The 22,778-nt window shown below is 37.0% G+C and overlaps 1 protein-coding gene across 2 annotated transcripts in view; it reads left to right on the top strand.

Moving 5' to 3' along the window:
- LOC127638792 (plexin-A4) overlaps positions 1 to 22,778 on the top strand; it is a 322,817-nt gene that overhangs the window by 19,656 nt on the left and 280,383 nt on the right. The window contains exon 2 of one of the 2 annotated variants that reach the window (XM_052120525.1): positions 8,295 to 9,616. In XM_052120525.1, the coding sequence (XP_051976485.1) occupies positions 8,402 to 9,616 (1,215 nt within the window). In that variant the 5' untranslated portion in view covers positions 8,295 to 8,401. Of the gene's footprint in view, positions 1 to 8,294; positions 9,617 to 14,261; positions 14,594 to 22,778 lie in introns of those variants that run through there. The other variant, XM_052120526.1, reaches the window with a different exon arrangement.

Below are 22,778 nucleotides of genomic sequence, written 5' to 3'. Positions count from 1 at the left end.
CTCTTAGTGAGGGTAAATTCTGGATTGTACGAACATCCTTGCCCCCCTCGCTCACACATATCTGATGAGATTAAAGGATGAGCATTAGCAAAGCCTGGAAAGGCTCCAGTCAAACACCCTGGGCTTCCGTATGTTTAGTAGCTTGAAGTATTTGCACATTGGTTTGTAGGCCTGTTATAGTGACCATCATTTGACCCTCAAATGAAGTCCTTTGGTTTTGCTTGAAATACAAATTAATACATATAAAAAAATAAACGATTGCGACAATAATTTAAAATCTATATATATATTTGTGATATGAGATCTAGCTTTTGATACATTTTTGATACTATTACACAATGTGCAAATATTCACTGATGAAGAAGGCAACACTATATGTATATTATACTTTTATGTAAATACCTGTTATGTAGATTCTGAAGGGCAGTACCAAACAAATTGATCTTTTATCTCATGTATAAATTCTGAAAGGGTGAGAAAACTCAACTATGCAGTATACATATGTATATATTATATATTAAGCACCCGATTAATGAGCTTTCAGCTGTCTTTTCTTTGGCTTTCAATCTTGTTTTTGAACAAAAATGTAAATCAAGATATTCTGTGCTGTGGCAACTAAAACATTTTGCTCCTAAGTGTTTCAGTTTAGGAGCCAATGGCTCTTTGGTAATTTATTTTAGTCTTAAGCCCTGGATCAGGAATTTCCTGAAAACCAATCGAAGATGTGAACACAAGCATATGAATGCAACTCTCATGCATGGAAGTCTTTTCTGAATTATAGGTCTTAAACTAGATGGCTTCTTCTCACCCATTTCACAGGTAGCCCAGAGGAGAGCGAAATCAATAAACGTGTTTGTTTAGTGCTTTTCTCTTATTTTTTCACTCTCATTTTCCTTCAGCATTTTCTCCAGCTATTTCCTGTTCTGTAGTCCAAAGTGCAGCTATTTTCAGAATTCATTTTTCTCTTGTGTTGTGTTACTGTGGTATTTTTGTTTGGTTGTCTGAAAGGACAAATGGAAATGCATCAAATGAGACTTCTTTTTTTTTTGGCAGCCGCATTCAAGAAAGACAGAATTTGAGTGAGAAGCATGAATATCCAATTATTTCTCAAGCGAAAAAACATACACATTAAATTTGCCGTTTCCTCACTTTCCCAGAGATGGCGCTTGTGTGTGTGTGTGGTATTAAACATGAATTCATTAGCACACTTTGATGTGGTTACTCAGCATGTGGTTTCCAGTCCATGGGTGTGTGTGTGTGTGTGTGTGAGTGCAAGCAAGCTTTCCAAAAGAAGAACTGTTTTTCTCTTGGCAGCATGCAGAATATATCTCCACTAGTCCCAGTTAGATTGTCTCTGGCCAAAAAGTCAACTCAATTCAAGACACTGGGAATTCTGTAACCTGTCCAACTGGCAGTATTCTAAAGCAACATATGGGAAGAAGCCAGGCTTGAACCATGAACCCCTGTTTTTGAATGACCTTGCAGATTAGCTGATTGCAAAGCCCATGCTAGATGACTTTAAATATTTTAACACCATGGATTGGCAAGGATACTTTGTCATAACATCCAGAGAATCACAGAAAAGCCACTACAAATTTTAATAAACATTGTTTATTTATTTATTTATTTTTTGCATAGTGCTTTTGATTTCTGCACATTGATATTTCAGTGCTGTCTGAGTCGTGGCTTAAGAAATGGCAAAAAGGCATGGTGCTCGTATGGTAGATGAGGTTTCAAGTCCAACACAGATTAGCTGGTTTTTCACAATTGGGCTGAACAGTTTTGAGCACATTGAATGGTTATAGTAGCATTTTCACTTGAACACTGTTCTGTTAGCTGACCGTGCTCAACCTTGCTGTTAGAATGCTTATATTACATGGCGACTCGCAGTTAGACACTTAGGCCCCATTTATGTCTTGCATTAACATGCATTTCATATCCGTTTAGTATCTGGATATTCTTTAGCTTAATTGCATTTACACCTTGCTGTCAAATGCGTCTCTACTGTGATTGGATACTGACCCTTACATATTAGCCTATATTAAAGCCTGTGGTAACTGCAAATTCTCCATCTTTTAGTGAATTCAAAAAAACACATGGATAATTAAAATACTTTATATCACTTTCACAATCAGGGTTTATCCTTGATTACAATATTTTGGTGGCCGACAAAGCTACATTTCGGGTCTCTGAAGCAAATCTAAGGACATAGATCTCTCATTCGGCACTTTGTGTATGTTTCTCATCAATTCGACTGGTTTCACGTGAGTGTCAGTTATTAGAAAACAGGAGAAAAACACTAGCAAGAGGGATTTAAGGAGAGACTGTAGATATTTCAAGTGTATTCCAATGGAGTAATTCATGGAATATTGCTCATTGTTCGGGTGACAAGATTGCAAGACTGCAGTGTCTGTTTTGTTCATGTTTCGATGGCTGAATAAAGAGAAAAAGACAAGAACCCACAACATGCTTTAACAACGGATGACTGTAGCGTAACCTCATCACATAATTACTTGTGTAGTTGTATCTGGATAGCGAAAATGTATACATTTATACCTTATAAATGTGGTCATAATCTGTTTCTGACCACCTCCAAATGCGGGTTCAGTGATTGGGTGCATTTACAACTATCATTTAATGTGGTCAGGTGCAATCTGATAGCAATCCGATCACTGTGTAAATGTGGCCTTACAATAATTCCATTCTAATCCTGATTCCAGAGCACCACAATAGAAAAGCAAACCATAACTGTGCCAACAGGTCCAGATCAGTACATAATGGTTTGATTTGGCACCAATGACACTGGTTTTCTGATGGTGGAAAAGTGGCTGTTGTGTCCTGTTCCAAGTCCTCCCTCTTCCAATAAAATCCTGTCTTCTAGCTATTTGCCTATTGGTAAAATGACAGAAAGCCCCCCACACCCCCAAAATATGTGTTTGAATGGGTGTTGTTTGAAAGGAATGCTAAATGTGGTTGCTTGATGGAGGAAAAATGTGGATGCATCTCTTGGCTGCTTTGGTTAGAATCATGCTGTTTGAATCTGCCAGTGTGGGTCATAGTGTGTTTTTATTCAGCTTTACATGACTGCCATTTCCTTGTGCATGTTTTTTTCTTTCTTAGTTCTCATCTTAGCTCAGTTCTTGCTATAAATGTGATCGGTTGATACCTGCTGTAGCGCTGTGAAGTGCCTCTCTACTGCAGTTTTCTATAGCAGAACATTATCCCCAACTGCTTAGATTACACACTACTATATTTCCAACCATTCCCTGCCATACAACGCTAACTCGGCAACAGTAAGACCATTCTCACGCAAAATGGACTGACCCATTTATTACACTCCTATACCTCTGAATGGGCTAACACACTCTTCCTTTTGTGTGGCTCTACTTTCTGTTTCAATGGCTAATTATTACTGTACAATCCACACCCTTCACTCTGTATAACGTCTTAATGCCCACTACAGTGCCTAAGCGGTGATTTTCACATCTCCTGTGAACCTCAGCACGTAAGTGGCAGCCTAGCATGCCACTGCTAGCTTGCTCTGCAGTTAAAAACCTAGAATACTATATTTATACTATATTAGACTGCACTGCATATTTATGTTTGTGCATTTAAATCTGTGCTCAAACTTCATAGCATTTTTTTGGTGCAACACTGCTGACCACTGAGATGGGCCAAATGCTTCTTGACAGTTACCTCAAGGATAAAGAGCCAACCATGGTTTTTTTCATCATTGTGTTTTGTTTTTGTTTTTTCAACCTCATTAAATATCGAGAATAAAGTCGTTGTGTTTCGAGAAAAAACTCGTTAAGTTTAATCTCGCATTATAATGACTTTATTCTCGATATTTAATGAGTTTATTCTCAAGATTGTATTTCGACTTTTTTCTCGAAATTTAAAGAGTTTAATCTTGCATTATAATGACTTTATTCTCGATATTTAATGAGTTTATTCTCAAGATTGTATTTCGACTTTTTTCTCGAAATTTAACGAGATTAATCTCGCATTATAATGACTTTATTCTCGATATTTAATGAGTTTATTCTCAAGATTGTATTTCGACTTTTTTCTCGAAATTTAACGAGTTTATTCTCGCATTATAATGACTTTAATCTCGATATTTAATGAGTTTATTCTCAAGATTGTATTTCGACTTTTTTCTCGAAATTTAACGAGTTTAATCTCGCATTATAATGACTTTAATCTCGAGATGGTTTTATTTTTTTATTATTGCTTGGCCCTAATCCTCTTCCGTAAAACCAACCTTCAGAAAACAGTCAAAAAAAAAAATGTTTATGCGACCCATTGAAAATACTTCATCTATTCCAAATCCACCACAAAATTCAGCTGAAAAGCGGCCTTTATCTGCGATGCGCTCGCCTTGCATTATCATCATTGTACGTTAAAATATAGAACACGCATTAAATGATAATAAACGTGTTAAGCAAACGTTTTGCAGAGACAGGTGTTCAAAACTCGGTTATAACACTCTGTTTTGATTATTGTAACAATAGCATTACAGCATCGTATCAGTTTGGTTGCTATGAGAAGTCTCTGTTAATCAATGAACCCCTCAAAATCACAATGTTATCAATCTCAAAATTAAAAAATAAGCTCCCTCTTTGACACGTTTGTGTTTAGTTGTCAGGTAATTGTCACTGAATTTCAAATGAAGTGAAAAGTCACATCATTCGTGATCACTATCGATCATCATTTTCATGGTCGATTATTGCTGCCACGTGCGAGTACCCGAGTACTCATGCCCATCCCTAGTTTATTTACTGAAAACAATTGAATGAATAGTGCAGGACCAGTAGTGCAACCCTAATAGCCTGTTCTAAACTGAATTCAACAAGTAAAAGTTACTTAACATATTAAAACAATCTGTGCATTGTTGAAAATAATTAACAGATGGGCTAAGCCAAATCTACGAGAGAATACAAATGCACTGAAAAGTTGCTCGTATTTCACGATGTGTAGTTGTGCATTAGCCATTGATCTAATATGACAGCTGTTTAAGAACATTAACCAATAACAGTAACGATGTAAAAATAATAAATGGGCCTGTGATGTAGCCTACAATATACCTTATGCATCCTAAACATGACGTGCACACAGAAAAAAAGATAGTTTAACTCTTAAGCAGTTGGCACCTAACTGAAAATAGCCTTCTTAATCAGCAGATTAAAAAAAAAAAATCATACCTTGCCTAAAACAGCCATTTTCTAGGCTACATTCTCAAAAGCATCATTTTTTTTTGAGGAGTAAAATTAACACGTTGAAATGGTCTGGTAAAAGACAGGACTTGACTCACCTGAGACAGCTAACCTGCACTTGAAAAAGCCTGCTCGGTGGGGAAATATCATAAAATCATGCACAGATTTAAAGACAACTCAAATGTACAAACTATTGATTGTCAAACCAACGTTTAGGAAATCTGCTTCCCGCACCACCACCGAAGTGATTTCACAGCTACTTTGCTGAGTTTTCTTGTCTAGCAAGAGGAAATTTTCCTGTGCACGCCGCATGTGAGAGAGGGAAGAAGTGTGTGCAGCTTATGGTGAAATGAAATGTTGTATCTGCTCCAGATATCCTCTTTTTTATAATATTTGTATTATTAATTATATTAAAAAATGTGTAATATTAATATGAATTTAAGTGTATCCTCTGTTAAAAATATAAAGCCGAACGTAAATGTGTAAAAATGTTGAACAGTTTAATGGGGAAAAATATTAACCAACTTGCAATTACTGTGTTACTAGCAGCAGCAGAACCTTTTAGTCAACTAGTCTCGCATATCCATAATTTAATCATCAAAATGTTGTCTAATCAATTAATTATTAAAGCTTTTAATAAGTGAAAATATAACTTTTTAAAATGTCATTGCATTTTTTTTGCCAAACTTTTATTCAACATCTGTATTGGTTGATAAATTGAATGATTATTGTTGTTATCATTATTATTTCAGAGATAATTACAGTGATAAATATACAATTTTACTATACAGTTGTAACATATTTTTATTACATTTTTAAATTAAATTTCTTAAATTTCAAGCATCTAGCTTTTATTTTGAATCATGATTGTATGACGTGTGTTTTTTTGCCAGAAACTTCACTTTTACAGATAAACAGTTTGTGACATGTACCAGTGCGATCATTGAAGACTTTGAAGTCACGTCTGAAATCTCACCTGTTTACACTGTCCTTTGAGTCTGACAAATGAAACGTAGTGCACAGTTTTGGAGTGTTTGTATTTTTGATGACTGGTGTTCGTGTATGTGGTCATTTTTAAATGTTATGTTTTCAATTTTATTACTGTGTAGCACTGCTTAACTCTGTTTTAAATGCTTTATAAATAGAGTTGAGATTAAAGTGCAAATGCTGTGATTTAATCATATAAATATATAGTTTATATGTGCTGCGTGGTTCACAGTCTATTCGATTTCTGCTTTGTCATCTCAAACATCGTGAATGTCTGTGAAGTTTCCAGAGGATAAGCAGTCGGATTTATACATTCATTTGAAGTACGCAGCTCATCCACGCTAAGATTGCAGCCTTCAGTGGTTTCATAAATCACAGTAGGACATGTCACTTGGATTATTTGTCGATTTCAGTATAAAAGGAGTAACAGAGCATGCGTTCAAATTAAGCCTGTGAGCATTTTAAAGCTGTGATTTGACACTGTGATATTCACACTGTTACCAAATTGAGTTGGTACTACTGGTACTGGAGAAACACTGGAATCGTTACATCTATTTTATTTTAGTACGGACTTGGTACTGAAGTACCGGTACTTTTGATACCACTACTCTGATGTAGTCCTGACATGAAATTAAATGATCTTTTGTTGCTATTAATCAATTAACTTTTTTTTGCAAACATGCATTGCATTTTTCCACATTAATATTGTGACAGTAGTAAGTTTAAATGTTTAAACTAATGCAACCTGATCTGAATGCAATTGTACTGGAAGATTAGTTTAATTATATATCTTTTTTAAAGAAGGGTATGTTTGTTTGCATTACATTTGTTAAAGCAATGTTTATTTAAAGACCAAAATATATATTAAATAATATGCATATATATGTATGAATAGCAAAGGTCACCTACAATTAAGACATTAACCAAAAGGATTGACCTGTGTTCTCAGGACAAATATTCTTCATAAATGTCAGGTCATTGTAGATTTTGTGTTTACATTTTTTAAGATTTATTTATATAACTCCTGACACTGATATTAATATATTTTCTTAGACCTGCAAAAATAAATGGGCCTAATAAACTGTTCTCAGCTCTTTACAAATGTAAAGCTCTGTGTATCCTATATTACCCTGCAAGTCAATTTGCATTGGCAAGAGTGCATTTATGAGCCGACTGCTAGCTAGCGAGCAAGTACATTTGTGGCAGTTTTATTCATATATTAAAAATGACTTGCGTTGATGTGTTTGACAGACAGTTCTTGAAAGCAGATATCATGTATTGGCTTGGCTAGCACAGAATACTGTACGGTTAAATGTCAGTATAGTTTTTAAAATTATTATCTTCAGTGCTTTTTTCATGCATATGCATTGGGTAACACTATCTGAACGGTAACCATTGCTCTGCAGAAAAATCGCAGGAGACTGCATTTGTGTCTAGGTTAAGGTTATAGAGCAAGAACTACAAGTCTGTTTCTTGTCTATTTTGATGTAAATCTATTAATAATTTATTCAATTCACAGTAGCAAGGAATGGCAAGTTTTTCAAAAATGTAGTAGAGTAAAAGTTTCCTAAAATAAAAATACTCTGATAAAAGAAAGATCCTTCAAAAATTTACTAAAGTACAGTCACTAATTAAAATTACTTACTGTATTGTTACTGTCCACCACTGCATTGCAGTCTAATCTGAGTGCTTTGCCACTTCTTCAGCTGTGTCAGCAGGTGAGCTGTACTATCTGGAGTGATGGGAGAAAATCGGTAAACCATGCAAATCGCATACAGAGGGGAAAATCCATTAGAGGGCCAAAGGTCTGACTGTGAGGTGGGGCACAGGCAAAGAAATTGTGCACATCCTTGCTGTTAACTCTTGGGGAAAATGCATTATCCCATTGAGAATGGCATCTTTTCATGCCAATTGTGTGAGCTTCCAGAGTGCCCTTTCCCACTCCTAATTACTCATGAAAAACTTTGTTTTGTGGCTTCATATTTTGTCTTCTGAGGCTATCGCTCTTTTGCGGAACATACAGATTGATTGCTAAACTAATGCTATTATTTTTCTAATGCTAAAACTCTTCTGTTCTTTCTCACCATACAGGTAACTAATGTCAAGAGAATGCCAACCTCAAGAGAAGCCTGAAAACTGAGACGGAGTACAGGTAGTGAGTAGTGGACAGAGACACACTTCCCATAAGGCACAGGACAATGGCGTCCCACAAAAATAGATGGAGCTTTTTAACTTTCTTTTGCTGCATCATGGTTCTGTTGGTTTCCCTCATGGCTACCAGGTCACAGCAGCCTTCAGCGGCATCCAGAGTTCATGAGGAATGCAGTACATTCAAAGCAGAAAACCCTGAATGGACCTTTAACCACCTGGCAGTGGACCACAGAAATGGGAATGTGTACCTTGGGGCAGTGAACCGAATCTACAAACTCTCCCCTGGGCTGGACGTACAAGTGTCACATCAGACCGGCCCAGATGAGGATAACCGCAACTGCTACCCACCCCGCATAGTGCAGCCTTGTAGCGAACCGCTCACTTTGACCAATAACGTCAATAAGATGCTGCTGATGGACTATAGAGAGAACCGGCTGCTGGCCTGCGGCAGCCTCTACCAGGGTATTTGCAAGCTGCTTCGTCTGGATGATCTATTTAAGCTTGGAGAGCCCTTCCATAAAAAAGAGCACTACCTCTCTGGCGTCAATGAGAGTGGCTCCGTCTTTGGGGTCATTGTGTCTTACAGTGGTGCCTCGCCTGATAAGCTGTTTGTGGCCACAGCTGTTGATGGGAGACCGGAGTACTTCCCTACAATATCTAGTCGAAAACTCACCCGTAACTCTGAGGAGGACGGAATGTTTGCCTACGTCTTCCATGATGAATTTGTTGCCTCCATGATTAAGATTCCATCAGATACTTTCACGGTGGTGCCGGACTTTGACATCTATTACGTATATGGGTTTAGCAGTGGAAATTTTGTGTATTTTCTCACATTACAACCTGAAATGGGCGGAGGCCCGACAACCGGGTCATCCTCAGCCGGCCGTGAACAAGTGTACACCTCAAAACTGGTGCGACTTTGCAAGGATGACACTGCATTCAACTCGTACGTTGAGGTTCCTCTGGGTTGTGTAAAGGGTGGCATAGAGTATCGCCTATTGCAGGCTGCCTACCTATCCAAGGCAGGTACTATCCTGGCACGTTCACTGGGCATAGGATCTGATGATGACATCCTTTATACCGTGTTCTCCAAAGGACAGAAAAGGAGGCCAAAGGAGTCATCTCAAGAGTCTGCACTCTGTGTGTTCACCTTAAAAGAGATCAATGAAAGAATCAAGGACAGGTTGCAGTCATGCTATAAAGGAGAGGGAACACTGGATCTCGCCTGGCTCAAAGTGAAAGACATCTCATGCAGTAGTGCGGTAAGTGTATTCTACACACACTTGCTTACAAGCTACCTTCCTTTAGGGGAACAATACTACTCATGGCAGTTACTATAGTAACACTATGAGTCACAATTATTTATCATAAATATACATAGATTTTATGTAAGCACTGTTGTTGCATTCAGGGCTAGTCATGCGATCGTATACAAATTCAAGTTTTTACCAGACTGTGGAGCTAAATTTCACAAGATAATTGCTCAAAATCAGGTAGTGCCCATTGACAATGGAAACTGTTTGTGATAAGTTACCATTGGTTTTGTTCATAACTAGCCTTTTGACAACACCGGACAAGGTTTTGAAATAAAGTGACATTTTAATGGTTTCCTAGAAACTAATGACTGTTTTGAAACTAAGAAAAGCTTTGACTAAATTAGACTTAGGAATTTGTACCATTAACATTGAATATACAATTTATCTGTAGAGGGATTATAGTATGTTGTCATTCAGTGACTGGAACCGATCACAGATATCTGTAAATGTAAAAAGAGAGTGCATTACAGGTACAATTTTGAAATGACAAATCTTATTTCTTTTTATTTAAAACATTTTAAAGGGTGCATCATAATGACTACCATTTTGTGACTTTTGACCAGTTCAAAATAAAATTATTAATTTGACCAAATAGTCCACAAAACAAGTTTAAAATGTTTGTCACTTCTTTAAAACATCTCCTTTAGGCTAGTATGCACAGTAGGGTATTTTTGTTTCTTGTTTCCATTAGAACTTTTGATTAAAAAGCAGATACAAAGCAGCTGAAGACATGTGAAATCACCTTACTCAAAGAATCAAACTATAATTATAACATTTTATTAAATATTATTACATTGAACAAAATCATTAAAATAATTTAATCGAGTGGCAAGAGGTTGAGGCAGTCTAACTGCATCTGTCTGAGTAGAAATATCAGTTAGGTTCAGAGTCAGTGTTTCAGTATATAGTATGTGGACAATATATGTAAGAAATTCACAATGAGAAAAAGAAAAGATGATACCTGAAATTGCAAAAATCTAATATAGTACCTCGTTTTTTGAGAACAGAGAACAGATAATGTCAGTATTTTAAAGAAAATGACTAAATTATATCTCGGCTCTTGAGTTGGTCACACTTGTTCTGGAAGAGATCTAAAAAACAACAACAAAAAAGACAATATTATGGGTAGGAAACCGCCATTTACAGAAAGTTTTATTATGTAAATATTAAAATTTAAAGTGCTTAATAGGGACTTGCTCAACATTTTTCTAAATCAAACTCACCCATGCACTGCCTTTTATCAAGCAGTGACAAAATTGTCTGTTGTCTGATAACTGGCATAGTTTCATTTGTTCGTGCTAGATGCAGGTTTTATTTGGACTATGTAGGCCTACATTTCTAAATCTGAAGTTTAAGAAGCTCTGAGAAAAACAGTTTATAAATATTAAATGTGTAGAGATCAATGTTGCAAAGAAAAAAAAAAAACACATTTTGTGCAATTAGTCATGTAAATGCTAACAGAAATAGTAATCTTGGGGAAGTTCCACCAGACAATTTGTTGTGTATTTGTGTTTGATTTTGATAACATAAATGAGCCGAGAAAATGCGATCTCCCAAACACAAACAGTTATACTGCTGAAGTGGTAACAAAAAGTGTTATAAGAGAGTTACTAATCATGACTTCAAATTTGGTCATCCTCGTTATGAAATGTGTGCTCCCAAACAGGATAAACTGTAAACTTCAAAGGAATAGTTCACCCAAAAATGTATATTCTCTCTCCCCTTATGCCATCTCAGATGATTTTGTTTCTTCTGCAGAACACAAATATAGATTGTAGAAGAATATTTCAGCTCTGTAGGTCCATACAATACAAGTGAATGGGTGCCAAAATTGTTTTGGAGCTTAAAAAATTGGCAAGTATTCACTTGCATTGTATGGACCAAAAGAACTGAGAATTTTTTTTTTTTTTGTTTTCTGCTGAAGAAAGAAAGACACACACATCTGAGATACATGAGGGTGAGTAAATTATGAATTTTAACTTTTGGTTGAACTATTACTTTAAATTTGCAGTGTTTCACTTTCATGTTGCGGGGACTCCAGTGCTGTAAGTCAACTAATCAAATGGTAGCTTTTAAAATAATTTATTGACAATTACGTATTCAAAAACCAAAAGGGTGCGACCCTAATGCCCAATGCAAAGAACTATTTCAGCACAAAAGGGTTTTTCAGGAAGATACGGTTCTAAATATAACTCTTAATGTCAGTAAAGAACCTTTGAAGAACCATCTTTTTTTTGTGTGTTAAGTCTAAATGTGAAGCAGAGTGTGAGAGAGTGCTAACTCGATAAGTGTATAAAAAGAGAGAGAAAGAGCTGGATTTATGTTGAGGAATGGTGCTATTTCTGTGTGCGCCGCAGTATGGCTACTGCGGCATAAATTAAGGAGTGAGAGTTACAGCGAAGAGAGAGAGATGGATGGCCTGCATCTCCTCCTTCGGTAACTATGGCTACTGGCTCCTCATTTAAAAGCCAGGCATTTGTTTGATTGGGAGAAAGAAAGAGAGAAGTGCTGAAACACATTGTATTTGAGACTGATAAATGCTCTGTTATTGCTTAAATGCTCTTCTCTGTGAGTCATTTGTTCTTTCACACTTATAAATACAGAGATATATAGACACACATACATAAATGGAATTGAAAACGTGAAATCTAAATTATTAATGAATTTCCTTGTTTCTTAGGTCATTTGGCAGTTACCTTTTTATCTTCCTAAAGAAATTTTTTTTCTCATCAAAATGCAACTTTCAATGCCTCTAAAGGAGTTTTCTCTGCACAAGCTGGAAAAATATTAACCATAAAGTCTAAGCCTCATAGAACATCCACTTTTCATGATCCAATCATGCCCAATAGATAAACTCTTGTCCTAGCCTAAAGTTTTCACCCACCATGCTTAAATATTTAGATTCACATTACATCACATTATGGAAGTTAAATGCCGTTTAATGTTGTCCTTTACCAAGGAACTAGATTAGATGTATAGCAACAAGAGTACAATGATTACGTCGATTCACCTATGAATAAAAATGCACCAAAACATGCCAAGCAGATACATGCAAATATTAAACTCCAATACACTTAAAGTTTAAGCTGTCCCAGAGCAAGAGCGAATGACATTTCTCTTGTGCTGTTCTGCAACTGAAGTTGAACATTTTGAGGAAGAGGTATTCTCGATCTACACTCAATGGGATGCCGTTGACAAGAGCAAAAGTATGTGTGAAACTGCTATCTGCAGCGATGAGATGGATGTTTAACTTAAATCACTTGCATGATTTGACAAGAATCAGGGTTGTTGGTCGTGGATGGCTTTGTGTTTTAAATAATACTTGACAAACTGAACTGAGTATTGCTGTAGTACTTAGCCCATGCCATAATTGACCTGGGTACCTAACAATTACAAGCTTTATTGCACACACCAGAGAGAGTGAAAGAGAGTTGTTTGTCTTGGCAAGGGGGAACGGTAAAAGGGGGGGTGGGTGGTGGCTGTTGCGACTCGGTAGCTTTTTGACTTCCCTGATATGAAAGTCTAATTAAGTAAACAGGGAACCGCGGCGAACTCAAGCAAGCCCATCTTCATGAATGTGAAGATAACATTTCTCTCAGTATTCAGCCCTCTGCAAACACTGCATCAATATGACATGATAGTGATGCAGGTAGGATGAAGAAATGAAAGTGATGTATATCTTAATATCCTCACTGTGCCCTCAGCGAAAATGATAAGGATATTATACTTTGAAAAATCAGGGCATAGCATATCCTTGGCTATATCTGTAAGCTATGATATATCTGTAGTTCTGTCAAAAATCAGGTCGTTACTACTCATCTTCATGTATCATGTGCACACAGTTGACACAGATTAAATGCTTTTTGATGGTTAAATGCATATCAACAATAATAGTAATATAGAAGAGTAAAATAGTAATAAAGAAGACATTACACATTAGTTAAGCATTATAATCTTTTTTAGGAATGGAGAGGATTTTAAAAATGACAATTCCGTTAATTACTTACTCTCATGTTGTTACAAACCTGTGTGACTGTATGTTTGTTAGGCAGGATGTTCAGTCTCGTTCACCATTCACTTTTTTTTTTTTTAAAGATGTATTGTAAGTGAATAGTGACTGAACCTGTGAATTCTGCATAACTTCTCCTTTGGAGTTCCACATGTAATGACCTGATAAATATCAGTCGTTTATTTTGCTTTGTAAGTTATTGTATTTTGTTGGGTTTGATAAAGTGCTTACTTCATATGCAATAATTTACAATAAGGTATAAGAGTTATTGATGTGGATAATGTCTAGATGTTGGTAATGTAATAATTAAGTTGTGTTTTCTTTAAAATGTTTTAAGGAGGGTTCAGTACATAGGGAAAGTTTACTAATCTATTTGTTAATGTTCGAGATTTAGTGATTAATAAAGTATCCTGTTGAATGTATACGTAATCACACGAGAAAAGAAAAAACCCGGGATACGGGGTTGAACAGGGCACGAGGGATAGTCTGCTATACAGAGTTTGTGCACTTAATGCTTTAAGTTGGACTATAATTAGTTTAATCGAACATCACGCTCTCGGCAGAGGGGTTTTGTGACTGTGAAACTACTACGGGAGATGTGTGTTTTACACTGTGGAGCGAGCTTAGATCTGTTAGCCTCTCTGGCTAAGTTAGCTCGTGGTTTTGCAGTGTTGTGACATCGTCGTGGGAAGGACCGCAGACACGTCGTTCGATTGCTGTATGAGAGGAGACTACATCGGGAAGAGTTTCGCTGGCTGATGCAGGTGTTTTCCTTCACCGGAGACTGTTTGGTTCTGAGTGCTGGACGGACGAAGTTGTTTAACCCTCGCTGTGCCGCTGCAGACGGAGTTCGCTTGACGAGAGATAAATTTACAGACGCGGTAGGATCTGTGTCTTTCACTCTACTCGAGGAGGTATTGTTGTTTTTCACTCTATGAGCTCCAACAGTAAGCGCGCCAACGATTAATGCAGGCCTGCTAGAAGAACAAAACTAAAAGAGTGCACTCCGGTTATCATAGACTATTGACTTCATTACTCCGGTCTTTTCATATTGTTTTCTGTTTATTTTCATATTTGTTGTTCAACTGTTATGTGATTTTTCCCCCATAATACAAGGAAGGAAACTGAGCCATTGCGTTCTTGTTTGTTTCATCACATGCCCTGTATCTGTTTTAAACCCAGAGTATTTTTCAGTCACTCATTATTGAGAACAGAGAGTGAGAATCATAGTGTTCCTAGACAAGTTTATTATACAATGGGATGTCTCTTTCACCATTTTACCGAGCATTAGGATAAAAAGAGTTTAATACCTTATATGTCACTGTATAATGTATTTGCTCATCACGAGCCTATGGTGAAAAGGGTTACACACAAAAGAAAGTTATACAGGTTTGTAACAGCACGAGGGTGAGAAAATAAGATGGAATTTTCATATTTGGTTGAACTATCCCTTTAACACATACTTTCATAGCCTCCAAGTCCATATAACACAGAAATTATTTTCTTTTCTACTCTTTAGTGTTTTAATGTAGAAGCAATAACTGTAGTAACTATGGTATATCAATAGAAACTTTGCTTTGCATGGTACATTTCTTGGTTTAAATTTGCACTTTAGTGTGCATATGTGAAATATTTTTGCGATGGCAGTAGTGGGACTTCCAGTGCTTGCTGACTCTTTGAAGCTCTGTGTCACACTTTTCTCTCATGGTGTGTGTTTTTTTTTTTTTACCCAATTAATGAACAGATGAACAAACCTACTGCTCATTAGGGCAGTTGGACTGCATGAAAGGGCACTGTTAATGTCAAACATGAAATGTGCGCACACACAAACTCTCAAAAGAAAGGGGTGTGCATTTCACTATGTGTGAGACAGACTAGCCATCTTCATCAGTTCATTAAAACAGACTTTGATTAAACAGTTCTAGATTGCATTAATGAAGTCATCTCTCACACGCAGATACACAGCGCCATGGCATTTCACACGTAATGGTCATGCTGTCATCATCATTAAGAATAGATTGTGACGCTTTGAAATATGCACTACTTCACGTGACGTGAATCCCTAATTATGTTTACAAATGCTCAGATGCAAAAGATATGTCTCATACATGTGGATGTGTGTATAAATATGTAATCAGTTCAGGTTTATTTTGTAATTTGGTCCTTTTTCTATAATTTTATATATATATATATATATATATATATATATATATATATATATATACTGTATATATTTAAACAACATGAGAATATATGAATATATACAATCTTTTTTTTTTTCCATGGTCAAACTAAAATATGTATTCCTCTTCAGATATGGGTTTGTACTATTGAAAGGTAGAAACATTTTCTCTTAATCCTGAGTCCAGGGTTCGAGAAATCATGTTCACAGCTTTACTCCCACAGGGTTACAACTGGCAGCTGCATGCTACCATTTAAAGATCAGACACACTGAGGGGGAATCCAAATGCAGAGGCAGAGATCTGAAGCCCGCTTAATACTACTGTAGCTTCGGTTGTGCCAAACATCTCTTAGACTTCCCAAGTGCCTATGTGGCCAGACAGATGAACCTTAACAACAAAAGACAGTCTGATGTTTTTGTTTATATATTTAAAGTGCATAATATTAATCTCTGATTGGGGTTTCACTGCCTGTTTTAGCATGTTTTTTTATGAGAACAAGTTATCTATGTTTTTTTTTTTGTTTGTTTTTTTGCAAGGCCAAATATTTGACATTTGTTTTGTAAAATATTTATATTTGCAATACGTTTTATTTAAACAATATTTCGTTCTTGTTCTCTAATTTGACTAGACAAGTAGTGTTTAAAGAGTGCTGATATTTACTATAAAAGCACTGGGACACCTCATTGTTTGTTTGCCTCATTGTTTATGTGGCATTAGACAGGCTGTTAATTTATGTGTCATTTGGTGTTATGCAATGGTTGATCCTGCTTTGGCATGATCTGTTTCTGTTAATAATGTTTTATATTTTTGATTTGTTGTGTCTGAAGTTACTCTTGCTATTGTGTTTTTGTTATTTACTGTAGTAATTACCTGTGTTACTGGTATAAAGTGATTAACATGCTTACTATTGTATAGCTGCTTATTAGGAGTCTAGTGTGTACTTTCCTGTTGATATTGACATGTTCTTTTTTTTGTATTTCACTATTAACCAAATGCTACATGAAGGAAGAAAATAATTCTAAAGCATACTTATAATCATGCAAGTATGCATGTTAGTACCACATAATAAGTGTGTAACATTCAGTGTACAACATCAGTGTGGCAGCCTTGATGTCCATAGATCATTGTGTGGTGACATCTGACATATAAAAAAAAGAAAATAAATCTGCCAGCACCCCATGTTCTCTGTGTCAGCAGGAAAAACATGAGCATGAAAATGAGTCTGGCACAGTAAATTCACCCCTCACGTATCCTGGTGTGATGTTGTCAAGCAAACGGGAATGAACCCCAGACTAATAGGGTCTTTTTTTTGTTAATTTATGCCATTTTCTCAACCTCTGCCTTCTTATGGAGACATTTGTGGAAAGGGAGATAAGAACGTTTAAAATTATGAATAATAATGAGCGACCCACATCTTAATCATCTCAATTATAAGTCATTAAAATCTGGCTATAGGCTGCTCCCTTACAGCTGTCAGTCTCTGCATGCTCATTACATATTACTGCCAAATAATTAGTGCTTTTCAACCTCTCAGTAAAATATATTTTTTAGACCTCAGACTATGAAATTGAATGTTAGTATTCCTGAGCTTCCATCTGTTGTTCATGCTTGCTATTTTTTATTTTTTTTTTGCAATAATAAACAAAATTTAAAAGTCTGAAGTACAAAAGAGAATCCTCTATCAAAACCCTCATGAGACATCTTGATTTTTCATGAATGCAGTTCCAGTTCCTCGCCACGTTTAACTTTGGTTTAACTTCTTGGAAATCTGTTCTGAGAGTATCACTTTATGTGATGGTGTGACATTGTTTTAATCAGTCCTCTGCACTGTGAGTACTGCATTTCCATTCATTAAATTCGCTCTCCAGGTTTATTGGCCTCAGTAATTACAGCTAATATCGTCACTAGTGCAGCAAAGGTCATAATCCATCAGAATATCGTTATCTTCTAATCACACTACACTCACTTTACATGTAGATGTGAAAAGGTTATGTGCTCCAGCACTTGTTGGTGATTTCTTGAGCGTTGTCATTAGGGCTGCAAGATTATGTAAAATAAATCATAATTGTCAATTATTCCCATTGACATTGTAATTGCAATTATTAATTTTAATTATTAGAACTTACATTGAAGGATGTTTTGATTTGCTTTAAAACCTTGTGTGAAACAACTGCATGCTATATTTTTATATACACATACAAAACTAGCTGATAACAAAAGTTTAATGATATAAATTAACTTAAAACAACATAGAACATAAAACATATGACAAACACACACACAGCGTGGCCGTGTGCATCTCTCTCTCTTTCATACCGGCATCTCCGGCCCACCTTTATCTCGCTCTCCAGCTGATCAGCTGATTCAGTGCCAACCATGCACCCTCACTGCCTGGCCATGCCCTCTTCCTCGTCAAACTCCTCCCTCGCCCGATTCAAGCCAGGACGCCACCGTACTGACTTACCCCCATCTCTGGAGGGGAGACGGCCGCGGCTGCTCCCCTGGAGTATGGCAGCAGCGAGAACTCCACTAGAGCGCATCCTTCCTCCTCTCCGGGTTTTGGCACCAGACAGCCAGCTTCTCTCTTAATCCATGTGCAATCACGTCCCCGGTCTGATCTTGTGGTAAACAGGACGCTTACAGGCATCTGCTTTTCAGTTGAAACTCGCCATCAATGTAATGAACTGTTAGTCTCATATATGGTTCCATAGATCTACCTGACCATAAATCAGATGTGGTCGAATAGAACATTATTTTATTCAGATCTGATTTAAAGTCTTCCTGGCATTTTGAATAAAGTGAAAGTAGCACAACTTGAGAAAACTGCGGGAGGGGATGACATATCTCTCACCCAGTGTGTTTATCAGTTTTTTAAACCCTACATTGGAAATTGTGTTAATTGCCTTTTGCAATGAAATAGGTGATCACTTCCATTATCTCCATTAGCCTTCATGAATCTGCCAGATTCTGAGAAACGCTAAACAATGATTCGGTGATGGTATTAGTGTAGCATTTCTCGCATGACTCAAACTTGGTGCTATCTCCTTCGTATTGCACTCTGTGGTTGAACTTTAGATGGTTGAATAAATTTGTGGTGTTGCTCACTGATGCAGCAACAATTGTTCAACATAACTTGCACAATATGACGCTCTGCTCAACATCTTCGCTAATGTATCCAAAATAATTCCACACCACAGAAGATACTTTTTGTTTCGGTACTAATGCTTGATAATGAGCAATACTTTGCAAGTTGTGGAATGTTTCTTTATCAGCACACTTGTTCTCAAAATGAGTATGAAATGAGATGAAATGCAAGACATGCAACAGTGGATCAACAGACTGCTTAGAAATCACTCATTGGTGTGGTTGTTGATAAGGACACACCTACAGACTAATATTAAACAGTCTGAACGTGCTCTTAACACACAGTCCAAAACACACAGAATAACATATGTATATCTATATGAACATCTCTTATTGTGACTTTGAATGATTACGCACCTGTAATTGTAATCACGATTAGAATTTCAGTTAATTGTGCAACCCTAGTTGCCATTTTCATTTTAATTACTTCAATTTCATAGAACCATCCAAATGTTGCCATTTGTGGGTTGTTCTCTGTGCAGATGTTGACACACATGAACATGCATACATATGCACTCAGTCAAACACATTCAAGTGGATAGCTATGTCAATGTGGTATTCTGACAGTTACAATCTTGCAAAAACATGATTTGCATTATAAACCTGTCAGCTTTTTCCTTCAGCATAGCCTCACTTAAATGCTTACAATACATAAATAAATAAAAAAAACAATGCATTGTACACACACATCCACACAGACATGAAACGACAAATGCTGGCTTAAGAGCACAAAAATGCAAACACACAACCTAAAATGCTGACATTTCACATCCTAGAGGTTAATTGATCCATAGAAGGCTGATAGAGTCTGCATTCAACAACTTAACTGTCAGCTAGTGCATGTGTTTTAACCATTGAACGTTTCACAGTCAAATCAAACAAATTACTCTTTTTCTGATTGGTCTCCTGAGCTTTGCACAAATGATGTCACGTCAGCAATCTGACAGCTTTTTCATGTACCTCCGGTGGCTCTAGCTGATGATTTGTAATGTCTGTGTTTAAAGATGCTCTACGGCAGCATACAGTAGATGTAAGATGTGTTTATATAGTACACCTGCCTTTTTTAGATATCATCGCAGGTCTGTGAAAATCCTGCCCTGTGGCAGTGTTAAGATGTTGGACTCTACTGTATATCTTAGTGCCAGGGTAAAGATGGGTTTTGAGGATTTGATTTGTATCACTAACATGAATTTTTTATTTTATTTTTCCGCCCCAATTTGGAATGCCCAATTCCCGATGCGCTCTAGGTCCTCGTGGTGGCATAGTGACTCACCTCAATCCAGGTGGTGGAGGACGAATCTGAGTTGCCTCCGCGTCTGAGACCGTCAATCCACATATCATGTGGCTTGTTGAGCATGTTACCGCAGAGACACAACACGTGTGGAGGCTTCACGCTCTTCTCTGTGGTATCCACGCACAACACGAGAGTGAGAACCACATTATAGCGACCACGAGGAGGTTAACCCAATGTGACTCTACCCACCTTAGCAACCGGGCAAATTGGTTGCTTAAGAAGCCTGACTGGAGTCACTTAGCACACCCTGGATTCGAACTTGTGACTCCACGTGTGGTAGTCAGCATCTTTACTTGCTGAGCTACCCAGGCCCCCTGCACTAACACTCATTTTGATATCCAACAGTGTCCTATTTCCTTTGAAGCTCTCCGGTTCAGTTTCAAGTGGTGATATTGCAGCGAAAAGGCCAATGTTGGATCAAATAAGGGCTTTGAAATAGAGGTCTTTGCTATAAAAGCAGTAGCTTCCAGACTGTCATTTTCACTGAAGGGGTTCACAGTCATTAATTCATTAAATGTCATTACGTGCAAATAGTTGTGCGATATTCATCACACATTTTTAATTCTCTCTAAGCAGGGTGTTCTGGTGAAGTCAGCATTAGGAAGAGGGCACAGCAAGATGCTCAGGAGGCTTTTAATTCAATAGAGCAGTGTGAAAAACAAATGAGTGTGAGAGATGAGAGAGCGAGTAGAGGGAAAGAGGAAAGAAGGTAGAAAAGAAAGAGAAGGAGCTATAAATTCCTTGATAGAAGCCTTCAAGAAGTGATGGCATAGGCTGCGTTTCCCAAAAGCATTGCAAGCTTAAGGGAATATTCCGGGTTCAGTACAAGTAAAGATCAATCGATATTCAAACATTTGTGGCATAATACTGATTACCACAAACATTTATTTCAACTCATCCCTCATTTTAAAAAAAAAGCAAAAATCAAGGTTTCAGTGAGGCACTTACTGTAGTGAATGGGGACTGTTTTTGGAGGGTATAAACACAGAAAATTGAAGCTTATAATTTTATAAAAGCACTTGCATTAATTTATCTGTTAAAACTTGTGTATTATTTGAGTTGTAAATTTGTTTAAATCATCATTTATACAGTCATTTTAGGGTTTGTTTACATTATATCATTATGGTAACAAAGTTGTAAAATTAGCTATAACTTCAAATCAAAAAGGTTAGTATGTGATTTTATCACACTAAAATGTTGTCCATTATCTCTTGTGGCTATACTTGTGGCTATAATGTTCAAAAATTTGCCCCCATTCACTATTATTGTAAGTGCCTTACTGTAACCTTGATTTTTGCTTTTATTGTTTAAAAAAAAAGGAGGGACAGGTGGAATATAGTTTTGTGGCAATCAAGATTATGCCACAAATGCTTTTGATTGAGCTTAACTTGTATTGAACCCGGATTTTCCTTTAAGTTGATCAGTGAGGCCATTGTGCCTGTGGTTTCTACGATCTACTTAGGCTTACATTGCTTTTGGGAAACACAGCCCAGGTCATCTGGAGAATGCACCAAAACAAACATATAATGGATATAAAAAAAACAACAACTTGAACACGTGCAATATTGCGAGTGTACAGGGATTTGTCGAGCTGATTGAGTGTTGATATAATTACGTCAAACATGGAGCTTAGATTTGTGGGAAATAATGTCTTTGTTGCTAACAACAATCCCTGCATGAGATATTGCCTGAGCTTGAAAAGGAAAGACTTTGAAAGGGTAATTATATGACTGTGCAGAATTAGCTCTTGAAGAGCCGTTTCATCATCTCAATGATGTACACTCAGTGCAGTGATCATGGTTTATTTGCATAAACCATGCGTTTTGATCAAACTGCAATCTTTTAATGGCTGCATAATTTTTTTTTTTTGCACCCTCACTGCTAACAGCGAGGAATACAAAAGGTTTTTTTTTTCAGCAAAGTGGCTTTAAAAACACTTTTGACTGAATCATGCTTCAAAGATTGCCACATTCTCAAAATGTCCTGTAGTTCCAGCCCTGTGTCCATCATTCCTTTTAGTTTTTGTGCCAGAGGATTGGACAAAAAGACCTGGAAAAAGGCTTTTGCAAAAAGCATCTGATTTCAGTTGTTTTCTCTCTGAACAGGGACACAGAGTCGCCAGCACCCTGAAAGAGAGCTGCCTTTGTTTTGTAGGAGGTAGTCAGGCAGCGAGCGGTCCGAATGACCTGATTCTGCTTCCCTGTCTTTGGAACCAGTTCAAATGAAAAAAATGCTGCACATCCATAGGCCTTTAGTTGTGCTCGTCAAATCCATTGCTTCCTCCTTTCTATTTTTTCCCCTCCCCTTTTTTACACCTTCAGACGTGCAGCGTGAAATTGCCAATAATTCAGCTGCTTGTTCATGCTCTCTGTGCAGAGAGTAAGCAAAGGAGCCATAAATGGATGAAAGAATAAAAGGAGAAGAAGAAACGGAGAGTGCAAGAAAGTTGAAGATGGCCGATGGGCGACAGGGAGGGTG

Source organism: Xyrauchen texanus, chromosome 47, assembly GCF_025860055.1.
Source record: "Xyrauchen texanus isolate HMW12.3.18 chromosome 47, RBS_HiC_50CHRs, whole genome shotgun sequence".
NCBI classification, from domain to species: domain Eukaryota; kingdom Metazoa; phylum Chordata; class Actinopteri; order Cypriniformes; family Catostomidae; genus Xyrauchen; species Xyrauchen texanus.
Note: the sequence above shows the minus strand (reverse complement) of the source record. Positions and strands in the feature narration are given on the sequence as shown.